General features: G+C 39.8%; 1 protein-coding gene across 1 annotated transcript in view; it reads right to left on the bottom strand.

The window, feature by feature from the left end:
* Positions 1 to 367: 367 nt before the first annotated feature.
* LOC124719657 overlaps positions 368 to 22,360 on the bottom strand; it is a 103,452-nt gene continuing 81,459 nt past the window's right edge. The window contains exons 6-7 of the mRNA XM_047244869.1: positions 21,599 to 21,792; positions 368 to 624 (exon numbers count right to left, since the gene is read on the bottom strand). Of these exons, the coding sequence (XP_047100825.1) occupies positions 368 to 624; positions 21,599 to 21,792 (451 nt within the window). The remainder of the gene's footprint in view (positions 625 to 21,598; positions 21,793 to 22,360) is intronic.

Here is a 22,360-nt window from a genome sequence, read left to right as displayed (position 1 = left end):
TTTAAGCTGCCGATTTTGAAATCTTTGTATTTCAAGGTGGCACTGTTCAAGCTGTCTTTGTACTTAAGAGCCCTTTCTGTTGGCCTCACATACCCTTTGTAGAACTCTCTTTCCCACGTTAAATTGTACGTCGTGAAGTGCGATCCGTTTGTGTAGAAACTGACGCCGCATAAATCGAAAGACTTATGGAAAGAAAAATCGCCACACATCAGCAACAGGACTGCTCTGGAAACAGAGCAGATGGGGTCTGTAGCGTTCGACTGCAGGCAGGACTGATCGCCAGGGCTGTCGAAATAGCAGCGAGCATCATGTACGGATTGTAGCATACTAAACGGGACGTCCTGACAAACGCCGAACGAGTTGTCTGTCATCCAGGCCAGAGGCAGAGGTTGATGTTCGCCCTCTGCGTGTAGGCCAGGTAGCTGGTGACGGGTACGTGGGGCGACCTCTGCACCATGTCGTCCCACAGCTGCACGCGGCACCGCTCGCGCAGGTTTTTGGTTTCCGGTGGCAGGTCTTCCAGTGGACACGTGGGGTGGTCGAGGGCGTTCGCCAACAGCTGCACGCAGTCACTGTCCACGGAGAGCATGGCGTTGCTTCTGTCCTCCCTCTGCCACTCCTCATCTGCAAAAGAATCACTGCGAGTTGAGTGGTGCTCACACACCAAATGTATGTAGAAGCAGATGTACACATCTGATCCCAGAGGCTCCTCTGGATCACAAGACCAGGTGTATTTTAGCTACATCATCGATGATAAATAATGTCAACAAAATTTTTTGTATTTGGAAAGATATATACCAGAGTTGAATCGAGAGAAGAGTACGCAATTCGTTTTCATCTACAGAGTATCCAGGAAGTCCCCCAAACCCTCTTGACTATCTACAGTAACTCTTCATCATTTCCTTGCGCCTTTTTCCCACGTCAACGCAGGGTCGGCGTTGTTACTATGGATTTGCCATTGTTAGTGTAGAGGGCATCCAGATCCCCTTCCTATCCCCACCCCATAACCTCCCCCCCCCCCCCCCCCAAGATGGAATTAGTGTAGACCCAGCTGTCTGCGTCTAGTGAAAGCAATGGAATAGTGTGAACGTGTTCAGATGTCTGTGAGTCGTGTAATGGAGACGGGACGTGGGGACCGCCCGGTATTCACCTAGTGGGATGTGGAAAACCGCCTAAAAACCACATCCAGGCTGGCTGGCACACCGACGCTCGTTGGTAATCCACCAGGCGGATTCGATCTGGGGCCGGCGCGCCTACCCTAGTCCAGGAAGCAGCGCATTTGTGCTCTCGATTAACATGGTGGGTGACTTTGTGCAATCATTGAGGACATACATTCGTTTGCTTGGTATCCCTCCTTTGAAGCTGACGAAAAGCGTTGGTGTAATTACTATACTCTTTTGTTTCACTACAGCGCCATTTCAGTTGTGAATTCGTGTTGAAACAGTTACGCTGTAGAGGTGCGTTTAGTGGCGCGTGTATGGATGCACGAAGGTCCACAGAGAGGGCAAACAACGAAAAACATTATGAGAGTATTTGCCATGGTGCAAATCGTAAAGCAGCTCTGCTTGTTTGAGCGCAATAAGCTGGTTATGTATCGAAGGCTGGTAGCGTGCTGGACGTAAAAAATACAAATGAAAGCGTGTTTCCTCAACCGGCCGAGGAGTCTGGAATGAAATCCTTTCGCAAGAGTTGCTCACATTCAAACATTGTGGTCACCAACATATGACCACATTAAAAAATATTTGATAATGAAAGGATTTAGGCCGAAGTTAATGAATAAAGAATCTGACTGCTGCTTGGAGCGACTAGTTGCGACCTGCCGTGTCTCGCCCAAGAGTGTTAACAACAAGTATTATTTTTTATAGTCTCTAGCCGTATTTTGGGGTCTGAAGCGAAGCCTAATCTCAGGCTCTACTGTAGAGATTTTGGCGCAATTTCCACTAACAGAGAGACAGGTTCACGAAATAGGTTTTTGTATATCATCTGTAAATTTTTAGTGCAAACTTCCTGAGCTTTGATAAATTAAAGTCCTTGCCTGAGTGAAAACCATGCGATTACCATGGCACGTTTACCTGTCTACATGTGAACGCTAATCTCAGTAACTGCTGCAGGTGTGCGTGTGTGTGTGTTTGTGTGTCTGTGTGTGTGTGTGTGTGTGTGTGTGTGTGTGTGTGTGTGTGTGTGTCTGGAGCTTACAGTCGGTCAACAGCGAGATTATCAGCACCCTTACTCACATTAAAAGAAACAAATGTGGATAAAACTAAGAAAATGGTATCACACAGTGAGGAGGAAACCTTTAAAGTGACGCTCATCCTCTCTCTCCCACCTCACTCGCGTTGACCACACAAGCACTCTGTCTCGCACCAGTTAAGACAACGGATAAAGGGTGAAAGGTGCTATATCTGGGATTAAAACGAAAATAAAAGGGCAGGTGAGCTAAAAAAAGAGACTCTAAGAAATCTGATTGGCTGACCACATACGAAAAAGATGGGTTAGCTGGGCACACAATTAATACGTTAAAATCATCTCCCTAAAATTTTCGGAAACATAGTGGACAAATTACAAAACCATAAGACTCTCATCACATTCGTTTGAACGTTAATTAAAACGGAGGGCAGATCTATCAGCAAATCAGTCGCTGCCCACTGGTCGGAGAATAAAACATAGTCTGATAAAATCTGGCACACTATGATCTGTATGCCACAAGTACTACACAATGGACTGAGTTCTCACCAGAGCAAGAAGCCATGTGTCATAGGGCTGTGGCCTGTGTGAAGACGACTGGGGAGCCGCTCATCCTCCCACCGACCCCAAAGCAAGGAGACAGCAGGCAGGTGGATGGCACACCGCGCTAACTCAGCAGCACGGCACGCCTCCCTGCTTGCTAGATCTGCCCTTTCGTTTCCAGCAATATCCACATGCCCTGGCACTCAGCAGACTGACTTCTCCTTCCCCTGCCGTTGTAGTTGGAGGAGGACGTCCTGGATATCGTGCACTACTTTAGCTACTGGGTACAAACGTTGTAGAGAGTGAAGAACACTCAGCGAATCAGACAAGACAAGGAATTTATCACGTTAAGCACATCTCGTCTGCTACAGTGCCTGCAAGGTCGCATGTCAATCTGCATCAAAGACAAAAAACTTGCAAGGCAGTCAGACATTGAGTATACAAACAGAGAAAACAATAGTGCAACCAACAGTGTCCCCCTGTTTCGACACATCCATAAAGACAGTTATAAAGGTTTGGTGACCATTAAAAAAGTCCTTTGGAGTGCTACATCTGCTATACTACACTAAATCTAAAGTTACTCTGGACCTCTACAGTAGTCAGGGTAGCAGACTGTTAAAACACTGCATTTGGGGTTGCACTTGTTCCACACCAAGTGACTACAGCACATGCCCTACCTAGTGTCCATATGTCCATGTTGCTCATGGAGAAAAGGCATTCCAGAGGTGGAGGAGCAATGGTATGGTGTGCAGGTGAAGTTGGAGCTAAAAGAAACTTTCATGCCTGATTCACCATGAGGAGGTGTCACTAGATGGTGAATGGCGGTTTCCCAACCTTAGCACAGAGACTGGGTATGGGGCTGGTTCTGTAAGCGCATCCTAATATCCTTATGCGTCAATAATCTTGAGGTAAAAAGACCTCGTTGACCTGTGCACTGTGCATCCATAGTCTAGCCACGAACACACAAGAGCCCTATAAAACTGGAGCAAACACACCCTGTCTCATCCCCTAGACCTTAGGTCAAGGCACTTTACAGTATTCAGTGCCTTCTGGGTTCTGGCTTTCAGGTCTCACAGGTGTGGCAACCACGAAAATTTGGAGTTCAAACTGAGGCCCAGAAACTTGATTGAGTCTTAAAAATGTCGACTTGTATCCCTCACATGCAAGTCAGGTAAATTAAAATTACAATGAGAATAATTAAAATTCTTATCTGCAGAAAACTGAAAACCTGTCTTTGCAGCCCACCTCCCTAACTTCCGCACTCTAAGTGCAACTGGTGGGTCGCCGTAGCACTTCTGGAGGAGGAACATGAAACAGCAAAATTGTCCACAGTTAAGAAGCACTGTACAAGGCTCCTTTCTGTATATGTGATACTATTTATCGCTAAAAAAAAAAAAAAAGAGGTTAAAACTCAAAACATTGCTCTAGGAGCATCATTCCCTTGCACAAAACATTCCAACAGCGTGTTACGAAATCAAGACCTAAAAAAGCGCTTAGACATGAGGGACCATATGAAGATGGTGAGATGACCATGAAAGCCCCATTCGTGGAGTTGCACAAGAATACTGTGCCTTCTGGTTTCTGGCTTTCAGGTCTCACAGGTGTGGCAACCACGAAAATTTGGAGTTAAAACTGAAGCCCACAAACATAGTGTTGTACACCTTAGCGATATCAGAGAATATGCCAAGACAGTCCTGTCTACATAGTAAGGCCTGCTGAATAGCCACCTCTAGTAGAGTCAGGTTGACAACAGTGGATCGAAACCTCCAGAATCCACACTGAGAGTGGTTAAGCAGTTGCCTGGTTTCTAACAGCCAGACCAAACGACGGTTAACTATTCGCTCGAGGGTCTTCCCTTCACAGCTTGTGAAGGCTGGCATCAGCAGTAGTCGCTGCAAAATGATCTGCCAGAGTTTGAGTGATGTTTCTGGGTGTAGTTTGGAGACACTTGTGTTTCAGCACTGGTGTTATTGGTAGACGACTGTGTTTGCCAGAAACCCTCATAATGGGTTCCAGTACTTTTGTAGAAGAAGTGGAATGGTTGACAAAGTCCAGAAACGCTTGGTACGCCGTTTTCTTGCTCTCCTTAATGATGTGTCAAGTATTGGCTCTCGTGACCTGAAAGGCTGTGAGATTGTGTGTTGCTGGGCTGTACTTAAATAGTTGAAGAGCTAACTGTACGCCTGTCCTGGATTGCTGAGCGACACACAGTCCAACAAGCAACAGGACCTTGGGATTAATAAGTCAGTGGTGTGATGGATCTATCGTGTGATGTGGTCCACCCATTCGTTGACACTGTTGCAGTCTTCAGACACAGCCAGATGGACGAAAAGCATCCAGTTAGCCCTACTGACCAACAATTTTCGTGGCTTCTGTGCAGGTAATGCTCCATCCAGTAGATGAATACAGACTGTGATGTGGTCACTGAGTGAAGATCATCAGTGACTGCCCACTGAACCTGGTCTGCGAAGCCTGGAGAGCAGAAAGAGAGGTCGCTGGCTCACAGTGACCCAGTGGCAGCACAGAAAGGAGTGGGAGTGCCTGTGTTGAGGATATGCAGCTCGTGAGACATCAGAAAGCTCTCCGAAACGCGACGGTGAGGACAAGTAGAGATTGATCTGCACAAGATATTTAGGACATTAAAGTCTCCAAGTAGGAAGAATGATTGGAAGGGCTCTTTCATAAGGTCTGTGACAGTCTCAGTGTGCAAATGGATAGGGTATAGTAAACCAAATTTAGTAAGTAGATAGCACACGAGTAGGCAGTTAATGTTATATGTGGCCCCCCGTGACAGGACGTTGTTGATTTTACAGCTTTGCAGTATTACGTGTTTTACAAAAGTAAAGTGAGCATAAAACGTCCAGCTGCACGAACTTGCAGCCAATTTGAAAGAGTAAGTAGCAGAAAGTTATCTAAGATTGAAAGTGAAATATATATGAATATAATATTAACTAAAATGGACAAGAAACTAGAAATGAATAGATTTAGATGAGAATGAATTCTCGGAGGTAGAGGAAAGTGAGTACACATTTACCGAAAGACGATACAAAAGAATGAGTGACAATCTTTCCAAACAAAATCCAGAATGTGAAGCAAAACCGAAAGAGCCACTGGTGATACTGTGCTGGGACATGCTTTAATTAATCTTATGAAAGAATTTGAATTGCAGGAACCAGAAGAACTACCTGATGAAATCATAGAGGGATGAGAACTGTTAAAGATCGCTAGAGATATAGAGATCAAGAAACCTAAAAACCCACCCAGTATACAACAGAAATAAGCAGGTAACATTTCCTGGAAGGACATAATGGTTGAACATAATTTATTGTGGGAAGAACAGGAGGTGAAAGACTCTAGAACTGTTAAACAAAACCATTATCCCCAGTAATGTTTATAATATTGAGTTGCAAGTATTTTTGGGTATAGGATCACAAATTAGTGCTGTATCAGAATCATTTTTTGAACATATTTCAAGTAAGCCAGGTTTAGTAATAATGTCTGTGAGTGGAGTGAAGATTGTAGGAGCTACTGGCAAGTCCAGTAAACCCATTTGGAAAAATGTACTGATTGAATTTAAATTGCAAGGACAGAAATTTGAACATGACATTTTATGGTACCTGAATTAAGTGCTGAGATGATTTCGGGTATTGATTGACTGGACAAAGAAAAAGTGTTTTTATATTGTCGTAATGGAATTGTTAAAATTAATAGGGAGCCTAATACATTAGAAATTAAATTTACAGAAGATGACACTGTACATGGCGCTAATGTAGAATCCATAATGCTAGAGATAGAATCTGAAAATGATGGTTTGTCCCACTTATATGAAATCTACCATGTGAAAAATTTAATACTGAATGAATAAAAAATTGACAATTTTAAGGAAATTGTTGATGCTATCCAAGAACTCTTGTGTGAACAGAAAGATGAACTATTTGCTGTTTTAAATAACAACAGGGAAGTATTCTCTGATAATCCAGGTGTTGTCACGAACTTTGAATACCATATCGATGCAGCTGAACATGAACCATTCTGTGTAAGACCCTATCCAGTGCCAATAGCTAAGAAAGAAGTGGTACAGGCCGAAATTCACAGAATGTTAGAATGGGGAGTGATTGAAAGAAGCAACAGTAAATATAATAGTCCACTTATTATAGTAAATAAGGAATACAGTGGCATGCAAGTTGTTATTCATGCATGAACACTGAACAAGATTGTCAGGAGAGAGGTAGACAGGCCAGAAAATGTGGGTGATCTGTTGCAAAAATTCCATAATGTAATGTACTTAACTAGTCTTGACCTCACTGCGGGATATTGGCAAATAATCATTACACAAAGATTCCCAGAAACATACAGCATTCGTGTTTGCAGGGAAATGCTATCAGTATAAAGTTGTACCTTTTGGTTTAAATACTTCTGTTTCAGTTTTTATAAGAGCATTAGATACTGTGTTAGAAAAAGAACTTTGTGCCAGATTAACTGTTTGTATAGATGATTTGTTGATTGCTACTGAAAGTTGGGAAGAACATTGTGAACTATTGAACAAAACTCTAAGCTCTTCAAGCAGGAGGAATGACTTTGAAATTGAAGAAATGTGAATTTGTAAAACAGGAGATTAAGTTTTTAGGACACATCGTAACTACAGATGGGATTGGCAAGGACCCAGAGAAGCTAAATGCAATTGAAAAGTGTTCTCCACCTAAGAACAGAAAACAACTGAAAGCATTTCTTGGTCTTTGTGGTTTTTATCGCAAATTTGCGAAGGGGTAAGCTTTTAATAGCCCATATTTGAACAGTTTGCTAAAGAAAAACAGTGCATATATTTGGACGTCAGAATGTCAGAAAGACTTCAGAGACTTGAAAACTGAGTTAATAAGAGAAACTATTTTACATCATCCTATTTTAAGTGAACCATTCCACATGATGACAGACAGTAGCACATAGGGGATTAGTATTGAAATCTTTCAAGAAAGCACAGAATCTGCGGAAGCAAAACATAGAACTATAGCTTTTGCTAGTAGAGATCTAACTAAATATGAGAAAAATAACACTATTTCAAAGAAAGAAGCTTTGACCATAATTTGGGGCTTAAAGAAATTTAGAAATTACTTGTGGGGCACAAAACTATTATTCATACTGACCATAGAGCCTTAACTTTTTTGAAAGACTGTCGATTGTTTACTGGCAGGTTAAGTTAATGAGCTCTGTACTTACAACAGTTTGATTATGAAATTTTGTATATCAAAGGCAGTGAATGTCATGTGGCCGATGCTTCATCTCCATTGCCAGAGGATATGAATAACCTACTGAAAGAATGTAATAAAGGTGGTAAGTTTCACATGAGATGTATCAAAGACGTTCCAGGTAGAAAAAGAACTGAACAGATTTGTAAGAGTATGCAGTCTGGAAATCTGTTAAAACAAATTTCATTAACCCCAACTTCCCACAAATCAGTAAATTTTATAAGATATTTAATGGAATATTGTATAGGAGGAAGATGCAAGTACTCAGGAATGGAAAGTTTATTGGCCTATGCAGTTTGAAAATGAAGTTATTGATTATTTCCATTTTGCCTTAGGGCACTGTGGTCTAAAAAGTGTATTGAGAAATTAACTGATGTAATTGTGATTAATGTGGGTGCCACCGAGCAAATTGCTGACAGAATTAAATCTTGTGATGTGTGTCATAGGGCACAAGTTGCTAACCAGACCAACCAGGGTATATGCAAAACACAGTGCCAAAAGACATCTTGGAATTGTTATCAGTAGATTCGTATGGTCCTCTCCCTAAAACATAAGGAAGTAGGTCTTATATTGTGGTATTTTTAGGAGTTTTCTCTAAATTTATTAAGTTTTACCCTATCAGAGAAGCTACTGCAAAAGCAATCTTTAGTAAAATGAATGAATATTTTAACACCATTGGTAAACCCAGAGCAGTCCTATCTGATAATGGACCTCAGTTTATTTCTAAAATATGGAAAGAAGGTATGAGACAACATGGTATACAAGTGAAATATAGTTTTACGTACCACCCTGCAAGTAACCCTGTCGGAAGGTATGTGTGGGCATTCGGAAGATTAGGTAGAACCTATTGCCACCATAATCACAAGGCCTGGGGCAGATTTGTGACAGATTTTGAAAACGCCATGAGCACTCTCTACCATGAGACAATGGGGTTTACACCCAAATAAATTCTGTTGAACCATAAAAGCAAAAGAGTTATTGAAGAGATCTTGAAATTTCCACCTGTTTTAGGGATTAACTTGCATGAGCAAAAAGAACTAGTTGGGAGGAGAATGAAATGAAAGTGGCTGTTAGATCGAAAAGGCATAATAAGTGCCTCAAAACAACTAAATTTAAACTTGGTGACTACGTTCTGGTGAAAGCACATGAAAAATCTAGTGAAATTAATGATGAAATTTCTAAATTTAAATACATTTACAATGGACCATTTGAAGTGCAAGGAGCTCCACATGCCAGTGCTTATTTTCTTCTATACCCTAGATCAAGAAAACCTTTGGGAGTTACAAACATTGTTAACCTAAAATAGTATGTCCACAGAAACAAATAATGAATGAAATCAAAACCCTCAGAGGGCACTGCACTCTATGCGATGCTAGGTGTCTGGCAAACACCAGGTACTCAAGTTATTGACAATACTATTTCCTTTTCTTTTCCTGTTGTCAATCTTCCTCTTCTAGCATTCAGAACTTCTACTATCATCTTTCCTTCTTCCCTATCAGAATAGATATCAGAATAAATAGATGTGTGTATGCTAAAGGGATGTGATAAATCCATGCAAAATACAGTAATTGTTTGTGGATAAAGAAGTAAATAAGTAATACACGTGCACTAGAAAATGACTAAACATGTTGCAAGTAAAGTGGGTACTGTAATAAGAAGTAGAAGCACGCAATGCAAATGAATGACTAAAGTTCTTGGAAGAAAGGTGTTCAAGAATAAGTAAAAGTAGAGTTTCAATGGATACTCTAGTATGATTAATGTCTAAAAGTTTTTGTATAAAAATGGTGATGAAAAGTTTGTAAAAAACAAGGGAAAAGTATCTACTATATGTGTATGAGTTAGAATTGAGATGTTCCTTTTTCTAAACCACAGGAGTTGACGGAATTCACTTGCAATAAAATATAACATGATTTCCTGAGTTGATATGTGTAATGACCTAGAAGCGTGTGAAAAAGCAATGACAAATGAATAGAAAAAATCTCATTCTTGACTTAATCCTGCATATGACATTTAAATTCACAGGTTTATGATGTAGTCATTTGAAAAGAAATGTTTTTTGTTACCAGTGTCTAATATATGTGTTTAAGTTTCACATTCTGTATGACATAAAAAGATATATTGAACCAAATGTGTAATATTTACTGGAGATGATGTAATAGGGACTGCAAGGATAAAATTTCTGCAGTATAAAATAAAATAAAATGCCAAAAATGTGTTGTCGGGCAACAAACCAAAATAGTAAAGAGAATACAATAGAGTTAATGACAGAGGACTGCCAATTGCAGCAGGCAATAACAAAGACTTGCCAACCAGGGCAAGAATACAGTTAAAATATTTCCTTTTTAAAGAAAATTTGTACGTGTTTCTGTGTACCTAAATGTTTACAGACATGGTTTGCCAAGTGCTATTGGAGGCAACAAAATAAGCTGAATTTTCTGGATTAATGTTGTGTATGTTTTAATTATGAGTTGCAAAAATGGACTGACTATTTCTATAGAAGTCAGTGAAAAACAATATTAAATCTGATGTAACTATAGGTATGTCTGTGCAATCAACCAAAAATGGACTGTCTGGTTGTAACATGAGGGCAGTGGAAATTAAAGCTAGGTTCTAAATAAATATATTAGAGTGTTTATGTGCTTATCTAGAACAAAAGTTTTGAATTGCTATTAATTAAATGTGCAATGTAGGATGCTTTTGTGTTTGGTTAATGTATGTCTTAGTTTATGTATATTTGCTTTTCTACAGAATGCTATACTTGTTTTATAAATGTGTAGGTTGTTTTATGAACTGGTTGCCTGTTAATGGATAATATATGTATGAGATGAAGATGATTAAGGATGTCCTGTTTAACGATGGATTTTTTTTGTCTGTTTATAATAATGTTAAAATGACTTTCTCTGTAGTAAAGAAAATATTTGGACAGTCTGTGTATGAGATGATAATGGGTAATGATGTCCTGTTTTACGATAAACCTGTTATTCATAAAGTAAATGATATATATGCTTCTTTTTGAACAATCTTTTGGAAGAAATGTATGATTCTTCTTAGTGTATTTACTGTATGTATGTAACATGTTTTCTCTTACCCAACGAAAGTTGGATGGAATAATTTTTTTTTAGCCAGTACTACTTGAGTGTTATAGATGTTTGGGAAAGCTCACTGAACCATTGGGCATGTGTAACACCATAGTAAGATCTTATGTATTGTTGTTCTTCTGATTATTATGCTTTACATAAAGTGTATTTTCTTTAGTATGTGCTCTTGATATGTTGTACTATGTTTTCTCTTCATTGACTAATAGCTTTGGTTGTATTTGGAAATGGATGATTTTGGTTAAGTAATTTTGTATTGATTTGTTAATACAGGTAAATGCAATGTTTACTTAAAAATGTTTACTTTGTAATGGTACTTTGACTACCGCGCCTCCGCCAATACAAAGATATAATTTACGATCGCGCACGCAGAAGAGCGCTGCGCCAGCGACCGATTTTTATAAATAATTTTGTTCGTTTTTTTTTTTTTTACTTTTGCGTAGGTTTTTGTTTTTAACAACTAATTGATTAGACTCTCTCTCTTGTCTTCATACTAAAGACGTGTATTTTTCGGCGATGTGTTGAATGTGCTTTTGGGTGGAAATTAAAATTACATTACAAAGCGAGGTTGTTTCAATAGTGACTCGAGGTGGTTATCATCAAATATGTAAATTGATCATGACAGCGACAACGTGAAGAAGTTTTCAACAGACGGAGAAAAGTGAAAGACGGGTCGTCCTACAAGAGAAATTAGGAGGACAGCCATGAAGACTACATTGTAATTAATACTGCGTACCTAACAAGATTATAGGATAAATTTCAATTAGTTTCTGATGCTATTTCCGTACAGTCGCTTTTTGTAGTGTTGCCAACCCGGTCTGCCATGCACGGTCAAATTACAGCATGATCTTAATCAATAATACGAAGTCCACCTTATCTATAACTGAAACCACCAAAATTCCAAACCCAATCAGATTTTCTATTTTATATTTTTCACGGCAGAACCCCGAGGAGAACAGTACACTACAACTTGATACTTGTAACTGCTGATCCAAATTTAGCTCTCTTGGTTCATGTTATGGTAAAATATGGAGTGGTTCCCCTCTAAACAGAAGTTATTTAGCACGTACAAAATGTGATTTGTGTGAGTGAAATCTTTTCATGAGAGTCAGTTGGAGGCTAGCTACTGTACAGTTGGCAGCTAGTGGTTGGGAAGTTAACTGTGCAGGTGTCGAGTTACGCTTTTAGTGCTTGGATTTGTTATGCCAAAGCCTTGGGTGGATGAATGGATTTAATATGATGCTCTGTGGCCTGTAAGTATTATATAACATGATGACCTCCATGAAGAAATAACAGAGTATTCGATTCAAATGGCAAGTCCCTCTGCCATCATATACTCGCCACCAATATTGCTCAATCACATTAACAGAGAGGAGAAATTATGAAGTGATGGATCAGCACAATTAGTATGTGCAAATACAAGTTAACTCATACCAAAATTTATGTGCATAACTTGATTCTGTTCCTCACCTAAATATCTCTCAGGATCCTCTCTGCTTGAACAATGATTTCTGAGTGTCCAGATTGTTAGAAATGATTATAAAAAAAAGAAAGACGATTAACTGGTTAAATTTGTTCAAAATTGAGTGAAATAGGTTATCTAAAAGTAATGTAGATTTTGGTAAAGTTGAAGAGGATGTAAGTGTAGCTTTGTGAAAACCTCCCAGTAATTGAACTTCTTCACTCTAAAGTTTTGTGATCTCTTAAATTGCTTGCTTAACTTCTGGTTTCAAATGTAGACAACTGAGATGATAACAGACAACAAGCCATTTTGTGGTCACTTTAAAGTTAATGTTCTTAATGAATGGTTTGAAAACCAGTACCTAGTAAAAATATTCACTGTAAAATCAGTTATAAAAATGCATAAAAGGTGAATATTTCAGAAAGAGAATTCCAAAAGTTGGCATTCTTTAAATTATTCATGAAAGTGGGATAGTTTGTTTTATTGTAGTAGTAAAGATTAGGGGATTCTTCATTGAAAGTTGCACAAAATGCAGAAAGTTACATGATAGTAGTAAGTTCTAACGGCTTTTGAAATTTATGTTGAGTTTTGTGCACATTGTGTGTTAAAAGGCCCAATTTCAGTTTATGAGCACCCATTTACCGTTTTATTCTGACTGAAGGTAAGGTTACTATGAATGCCATTATCCATGAAAACAGTTACTTTTTTGCTTTTAAAGAATAGAGTGAATCTTAATGCAAGTGAAATTTAATTGAATTCGTGCTGTGTTGAAAATATCACAAAATGAAACTAGACCTGTGTCCAATCTCCAGTTAGTGTAGGCTTGCAATTGTTGTGCTGATTAAGTTACTCAGGTTTGACAAAGTATTTAAAATTGATGAGTGTACCAATGTCTTTTGTGTTTCAGAGGCCAATCATGTTTTACAATAACTGCTAGTATCCACTTTACCACTTTTTTGCTTGTGATTGGTTTCACTGCATTTTCGTAGGAAACAAGTATAGACTGAGTTTTTCCACTAAAACTGGCTACTTTTTCTTTAAAAGAAATGTTTCGCATTTCTATGCCTAATTAGTCTGGCGACCGTATTCTATTTCATTTGAGTACGTTTGAGTAATTAAAACTTTATCTAAATTGGATTTGACACTTTCTTTGTTTTTATGTATCTTTCATTTCACGTCCAATAAGCAAAAAATGGTTCAAATGGTTCAAAAAATGGTTCAAATGGCTCTGAGCACTATGGGACTTAACTGCTGTGGTCATCAGTCCCCTAGAACTTAGAACTACTGAAACTTAACTAACCTAAGGACATCACACACATCCATGCCCGAGGCAGGATTCGAACCTGCGACCGTAGCAGTCCCGCGGTTCCGGACTGAGCGCCTAGAACCGCTAGACCACCGCAGCCGGCTCCAATAAGCAAAATGCTCTAGGCATTTCATGGTTAAATTTTGCAAAAATTCTCACATTATACTGCATCTACATACCAAAATTGGCTATAAATATTATATCTATATACTAAATGGTGCAGTATAGTGTTACACATGACTTTTCCCATGCCAGGACAATTTGTTCAATTGTGGCACAGTGCATAGTAAACCAAATTTGGTAAATAGATACCACATGTGTAGGCTGTTAGTGTCATACCCTCCCACATGTGCACCAAAGTTAACGTAGGCTGCAAATACCTTGCTAAAGAAATAGGTTTCAACCTCCTGAATCTACTCTGTAAACTTGGCCAATTTTTAATCAGTTATGGTATATGGGGGTCAGATCAGGGACTGAGGGGAACGAACAGGATTGGGTTGATTTTGGGGGAAGAGACCAAACCGCAAGGTCATCGGTGTCATCAGATTAGGGAAGGATGAGGAAGGACGTCGGCCGTGCCCTTTCAAAGGAACCATCCCGGCATTTGCCTGAAGCGATTCAGGGAAATCATGGAAAACGTAAATCAGGATGGGCGGACACGGGATGGAACCGTTGTCCTCCTAAATATGGTAGATGGAATTAGCATTATTTTCACAGTTTGGCCATATCGATTCAAGTGTCCATTGGAGGCGCCCATGATAGCGATAAATAAATCACTCCTTATTCTAAATAAATCTATCCCTATAGCTGAGTATGCTTCTGGACGAACATCGTAACTTTGAACTACAAATAGAGAAAACTGGCAGAAAAGGTATAAATGTGATGAATAAAGTTATAACCGTAGCTAACAGGCAACAACAATCAGAGTTTACCATCAATCTATATTAGCATCAATTACAGGATATCGTGTGAGACTTTGGGCTCATAGGTTGGAGCTAGTTGAGACAGCTGCATTAGTGAGGAGAGTTCAGTCAGGAGTGCTGCCAAAATTAATGGGTGTCTATTGAACTGCCCCATATGATGCTTTGTCAGTAATTCTAGGAATATGCTCACTATAGTTGGAAAATAAAAAAAAACTGGTCTTTTACTGGCTACAGAAAGGCAATCAAATGAAAGTATGAAGGATGCCTGGAACTGAGGCCAATCCTAAAAAGTAATAAATAAAAGATTACATATTACAACTGTGGCAAAACGAGTGGGAGGGAGTAAAAACGAGGTTTCTTAACCCGTTGAGTGGACTGATTCATTAGCTGACTGTTATGGCCCTTATGCTAAGTATCTATACAAAATTAGAAGATAGATACATGATAGCTGTTCCTGGGACAGTGCAGGCACACCAGAACACACATTGTGGGAGTGCATGATCTGTGAAGATAAATAATAACCAAATAATAGTAAATAATAAATAATAAATCACTACTCAGTTCAGTTCAAGTCCTTGATTATCCAGTTAATGAAACCTCTCATGGCTTGGCACCTGTCTGCTAATGCAATCCACCTACTATGCCAAGAACACTGTAGTGTTATAATAACGCTGATTTTCGGAAGGGAAACTCATTTATAGCTGTGTTTGTAGATTGTACACACATGTGAGTCTTGTTCTGCTGTCCGTCAATATCATAGGTTACCACATGCCTATCCTAAAATCCATGATGCTGTGTGGTGCTCTGAATAATTTAGCATAACTAATAGGTGGAAGCACTGAGTACTAATGAACAGTTAATTAATTCATTCCATGTGAGGATGAACCTGAATTACATAATTATCTATGCTTTTTTGTTTAACGTTACCCACTCATCTATGGTTTAATAAATCTTGTGTGAAATTCCTTAGAAATCTACTCCTACAGTTATCAGTATCAAGATTTTACTTTAAATACTGATCCTAATTGCTATGCGTTGTTTGAAAAGAATATTACTTCAGCTGGTATTGGCCAGTGGCGACCAAAGGCACTCAGTTTGATTACACTTATCTACAAGAAGTCAGTGGGTAAATTGTTTCCCATTGCCACTTTTAAATCCATTGAGCATTAATCTCATTAATGGTGTCCCATTAAAATGCTAGTGAACTTGCATTTGGACCACCGCAACTAGCCTGTTGGATATAACTGATGATACTCGAAAATCTCTTGTTGTCACAGTTCATAAACCGAGTCATTCAGTTCAATGGTTACGTTTTATTTGATAAACCTTGGTACAACGTTTTGGCAGGCACTCAGGTCTGTCTCCAGTAAGTCCTTACATTTTATTTAATTGACACTGCCAGAATCTTTTGATAGACAGTTGGATCCTGTCAAGAAATCTCATTTCTGGTAAAGTGAAAGTAATAGTTATGTCTTATTTTGTGTCCCTGTCAGGATAGCACTTTTGATATGATTTCATATACACTAGTTAGGTGGTAATATTGGCTTATACATATTTTGTAGGTATATTATATCAATATTAATATTGATGATTACTCATGTTTATCACTGTCCTAGAGGTACTATGCAGGTGCTGCATTAGCAGAATGTCACAGCAAAGTTTGCAGCTAGTCATGTATGAATTGGCATACTTACATCCGACTGCACTTCCTCCTTAGGTCAGTGATCAGTTAGTTATACATGCAACCCTTGTCTGGTACTAAGTTTCTAACGGTCAGAACGACCATAACACCTCTTTCATCATGAACATATCATACTGTACAATCTAGTACTTTCCTTGCGTAGAATGCAGTAACACTGACCTTTTAAAATGATTTTTTCAACCAACACTACTGTTTATACACATCATTCATACAAAGTTTTCTCAGTATTATTAGGATTCACAGAATCAACATTTATAAGAAAATTATTAACAATTTATATTCCATAATTAACTATTCAATTTTAAATAAAAATATTAATCATTAATGAAAAATAGAAAATTATAAGAAATATTATACTTAGATCATATACGAAACGTTAAAATAACTGCAGCATTTACAATATTAACACTTTCACTGTCTCAGACGTGCTGGGTGTAATGTGGATACTGCTGGCCAAATTATTATACCTGTGCTGTCATGAACTACTTATCATCCGATCTTTGGAAAAGTATTGCGTGAAGAAGTTTCGTCTTTGCACATACTACTGTCTGACATCTTATCTCCATAAGGTACAGAATTTCATTTCCTTCTTGTCATATTTCACTACGTCAACTTAAGTAAAACATTGCACGAAATATGGAAGAGTTTCCATAACTAATAACACATTGCATTAACCGTGTGTATGTTTAATTTCACTTCATTCGTTGCATTATTGGAAATGTAGATAAAATATGGAAATTTTATTTCAAACTTAGAACAGATCGTTATCTCATTCCGTCCTCCAGTTATTGACTTTTATAACTGTTGGACACTTCCGTGAAATGCGTTCATTTCCGTCCCTGTGCATCATAGTGATGTGATCGTAATCAACATAATATTTCATAAACCGTTCGAGATAGTGAAACAAGGTTTACGCAAATGACAGCACTCAAAGACGTACATTGTTTGTATGATGAATAATCGAAACTTTTCTGTTAATCGAGATGAAGTAGCTGCTATGCAGCAGGGAGAGGTCGGCAGAGTGGGACACATAAATACGTCAACAGTGCTTTAGGAAATCCCAGGGAGCGCACTTGCACGTGCCCTCAGTGTGCTGGTGTAAGCTGTCGCCAGCACAGCAATTGGCAAAGATGATATGCAAAGTTCAGTAGTAGACGCCTCTAAAAGGCGGATTGTGGCGCCCTGAAAGTATTCCAAGTTCGGAGTTGTCATGGTCGCGTGGACCGCTCGGCAGGCCGACCACGTGGTGCCGGACGTTGGCCGAAGCAAGAGGGCTGCAGCCCGGGCACGAGGCTGGCAGTTCCACGGCGAGGCTGCGTCAGTGAAAGAGGCTTGCACGCCGAGAGTGCCAAAGGTGGCGGACTTTCTGAAACCATCGTGGCAGACATTTCGCAGTTTGTATAGATATTAATAGTAGCCAGATGAATCATGATACCCCAAAAAGAAACATGTAAATTACTATCATTTGCACGACGATTCTGACGCTGTAATCAGATTTTCAATATCTTTATTAGTTTAAAGTTTAGTATCTGCGGGTAAATTGTACAAGTAACACCCAGCAGTGAATTTCCAAAATTTAAACCCTTCATTCGATTTCGTCGATCGACGTGTCTTTAGAAAGCTACTAGATTAAACCTAAAGTCACATGAATTACAGGCATCTAACGTCAATAGTACATGAGTTATTGGAGGTAAAAATAGCCGATTACTATAGATAGTGCAGGCCATAAGTACTCCACAGCATGCTTATAAATATATTTATTCATCTATGTCTTTGTTTAAATCCGATATATGCTATTCGTGAAGAAAATGGTCAATTATTTACCGTGTTTTAGAAAGCACGGAGACATTAGGCTACTGGGTTACTTTGGCTCACTATTCCTTTGATATATGTTTATATAATTTGTTGATGTATTTAATAATGGATGTTAGAGCTTGTTTATAGTCCAGCCATAGGAATATTTATTTAATTTCAAGTTATTTAGATGTAAATCCAGTATTTCGAGAGTGTTTGATGTTTGTGAGCGTACTTTGGCTTGAAGACATGGCGGGAGCGCTCTAGCCAATCACAGCGCTCGTGAATGGGGAGACTCGATGGAAGTGGGAGAGGGGTACGGCAGAGGACACGGGGGAGGTGCTTGACGCGGCAGTCGAGGCAGAGACTTGGAGAGTGGGCAGCGGTTTGCGCCTGGTCGCCACAGATAGAAATACTTCGGAATGCCGACGTTTGCACTTGTGAGATTTCCGCGGCTTCTACAGTGAAGACGTAGTGTGCCTGTAGAAGTGAATATCTCGCGAGCTATGTTGTCGTTCATAACTAATTACGTGCAGTAGGAATCTATTGTTTTCCTGTTATTCAACTTATATTTTATTTAATTATTGGACCATCGACACCAATAAGTGTTCTCCAGAAATATATACCACACTGTCAAAAGTACTTCTACTGTCGTACTCATCATTTAAAGTCGTTAAGATAATCTGCAGATTTATTTAATTGCAATGCTTCATTTATAAACGTTTTTTTTACGTCCTAAATTCGCAGTTGTTGAGTCATAGGAAGCTTCGACCATTCGATTCATGTGTACATCCATATTGTATACTGTAGACTCAGCTGTATTTGGCCTGTAATGCGACAACTACGTATCCCAGCTCCTAGACAACGAAACCAGCCAAAACTTTTCATATTGCAACTCTGTCGTAGGGTACATAGTTGAGGGCCATCCATTCACATTATCACATTTTTATTGAGAACGCCCGCACGCTGAATCAAGCGCGCCTGTCACGAGAGAGGCCAGAGACACACCCGCAAGCAAGATGTCGCCAACGCCCTCTAGGCCTCACTCACGAACTCAAACTCCTGTTTGGCATCTGTCAGTACATTTGCAGAGCACATCACAGCCTATGACAGTACATTGTGACCAGATTGTTAACTATAGTGGGACTAGCAATGACACAAAAGTTTGTAATATCAAGGTTACCGATATTGCGTGCAAGAGGACTATTACTGATGAACTTGTACCAAAACACATGAACTCTATTGAAATTAAGTAAAAGTCTGTTCATGTAAATAAAGAACCATATTAGTCCACGTGTGCATTTGTAGTGTAGAAAGAGGATACCAACCATCCATAACAACGTCTGCTCCCTTGCTTCCTTGCGGTACAAGACTCCACACTCAGTAACTGTGGTGCAGCGGAACACGACGATTTAGCTCGTCCACAGCAGTTCAGTGCTTAGCCAAAAATTTATATCTGTAGCTGTTGAGCTACAGAAAACAAACATATTTAAAACCGGCCTTTTGTTCGGTCTCAAAAGAACTGTGTATGCAAAGCTTTACACTGTTCAGCGAAGATGATAAGAAAAGTTTCTCTCATGTGACAGAACTCTCACAGACGTACCGTTATCCCGCTAGCTGTCCACGAAGTTTTGACGTAATCTGTGTTTCGAGACCATGTTCAGATGGCTGTGTGATGAATATTGTTTTCAGGATGCTGCTGATCTCGTACTGAGGGACATGAAGCCTTCGGTGTATGGGGCAACGATAGACACTCCAGAAGAGTTGATTTTTCATTTGGTTAAAGAATCTAGACGTATCAGGGGTCCCACATCACTCCAACTGCACACGCTCCACACAATTACAGAGCCTACACCAGCTTCAACAGACCGCTGCGGCCATGCAGTGTCCACCGATTCATGAGGTTCTCACCATACCCGTACTCGTCCATCCGCTCGTCTGACCAGGCGACATATTTGCAGTCATCAAGACTCAAATGTCGGTATAGACAGGCCTAGGCTAGGCATAAAGCTTTGTGTCGTGCATTCATCAAGGGTACATAATTGGGGCCACAGCTCTGAAAGCCGGTATCGATGAGGTTTCATTGAATGGTTCGCACGCTGGCACTTGGTGATGGTCCAGCATTGAAATATGTAGCAAATTGCGGAAGGGTTGCACTTCCGTCACGTTGAACGATTGTCTTCAGTCGATGTTGGTACGTTCTTGCAGGATCTTTTTGGGCCGCAGCTATGTCGGAGATTTGATGTTTTACAAGATTCCTAATATTCACGGTACACTGAAATGCTCGTATTGGAAAATCCTCTCTTGAGCCCTACCTTGGAAATGCTGTGTCCATTGTTCCGACTGTAACACCACTTTAAAACTCACTTAAATCTTGATAATATGTCATTGCAGCACAAGTAACCCATCTAACAACTTCTCCAGACACTTGTAGTCTTATATAGGCGTTGCCGACCGCAGCGCCGTATTCTGCCTGTTTACATATCTCTGCATTTGAATACACATACCTATGCCAGTTCCTTTGGCGCATTAGTGAACACTAGTCAGTTGGTTGTTTTGATGGAATTAGGCAAGCATTGCTATGGCGATGGCAGCAATGGGTAAATGTAATAGCGCGACGTTTTCAGCAACGTCTCTAAAACCATACTAGTCAAGCAGCAGTGTTAACAACGTCTGTGAATATCACTAGCGTCGCGAAATTCACGGATGCCTAGTGGGGAACCGACGCTCCAGTGACGTTTCTGTAACATTTAAAGTAATTCTTTTTATGTCTTCCAAACACTGTAATATTTGCTATATGTAGGTTTTTACATCCTATTGGGCAGGAGTCTATAGATACGTCGAACTGGAGTAGTCAGCTTGCAATAGAACTAGGGGGAGAGTTGCCAACCAGTCGATTCTTTTTATCTCTTCCAAACACTGTAATATTTGCTATATGTAGGTTTTTACATCCTATTGGGCAGGAGTCTATAGATACGTCGAACTGGAGTAATCAGCTTGCAATAGAACTAGGGGGAGAGTTGCCAACCAGTCGATTCTTTTTATCTCTTCCAAACACTGTAATATTTGCTATATGTAGGTTTTTACATCCTATTGGGCAGGAGTCTATAGATACGTCGAACTGGAGTAGTCAGTTTGCAATAGAACTAGGGGGAGAGTTGCCAACCAGTCGAGGAACCAGCAATGAAAAGCACACCAGTAGTTAACGCAGGTCACATGGGAAATTACGGAAAATGTGAAACCACACATCATTAGCTGTTTACGAGGCTCAGTCCTCGATCTGGAATACAGTAGGGAGTCACCAGTGCACAAAAATGAAGTGACTGACTGAGAAAATTATTCTTACCTAAACTCTCGATGTCACCTACAAACTGTAGGTCGAAGAACCAGTTGTAATAATAGAAGGAATACAGTGCGTCGGCGAGACCAAACATTTGTGACGCCCGTCGATGTCGAGCGACGCACAGCGCAGTAAAGTCGTCCCTGAAGGAGAGGAACCGCTCGTGGTAGGACAGTAGGTCATGATTCAACAGAGGTCGTCTGTAACAAAAAAAGTTGCGACGTTAAAAGTTAAAAACAAGTTAATTCAGCGTGCCAGATCATGTGCAGCTCACGTGTGATGTAGAGGTATCCGCAAAGTATTTACTTTCAGCACTGGAGGGTGCACTGGTATGAAACTTCACGGCAAATTAAAATTGTGTGTCGGTCTGTCATTAGAACATTTTGCTCAAATAAAAGTCGTTTATTGTGATGAATTACGATGAATTACAGTGTTATACATGGAGGTGACAAAAGTCTGGGGGTAGCGATATGCACATGCACAAACGGCAACAGTATCACGTACACGAAGTTTAAAAGGGGAGTGCTTTGGTGGAGCTGTCATTTGTAATCAGGCAGTTCACGTGAGAAGGGTTTCTACGCGATTACGATCGCATGACAGGTATCACCAGACTCTGAACACGGAATGCTAGTTGGATCTGGACGCATAGGCATTTTGGAAATCGTTAGAGAATTCAATATTCCGAGATTGACAGTTCCAAGAGAGTGTGCCAAAAATACCAAATATCCGGCATTACTCCTCATTATGGACAACACAGTGGCCGATGGT

Source organism: Schistocerca piceifrons, chromosome 11 (assembly GCF_021461385.2).
Source record: "Schistocerca piceifrons isolate TAMUIC-IGC-003096 chromosome 11, iqSchPice1.1, whole genome shotgun sequence".
Classification (NCBI taxonomy): Eukaryota; Metazoa; Arthropoda; class Insecta; order Orthoptera; family Acrididae; genus Schistocerca; species Schistocerca piceifrons.
Note: the sequence above shows the minus strand (reverse complement) of the source record. Positions and strands in the feature narration are given on the sequence as shown.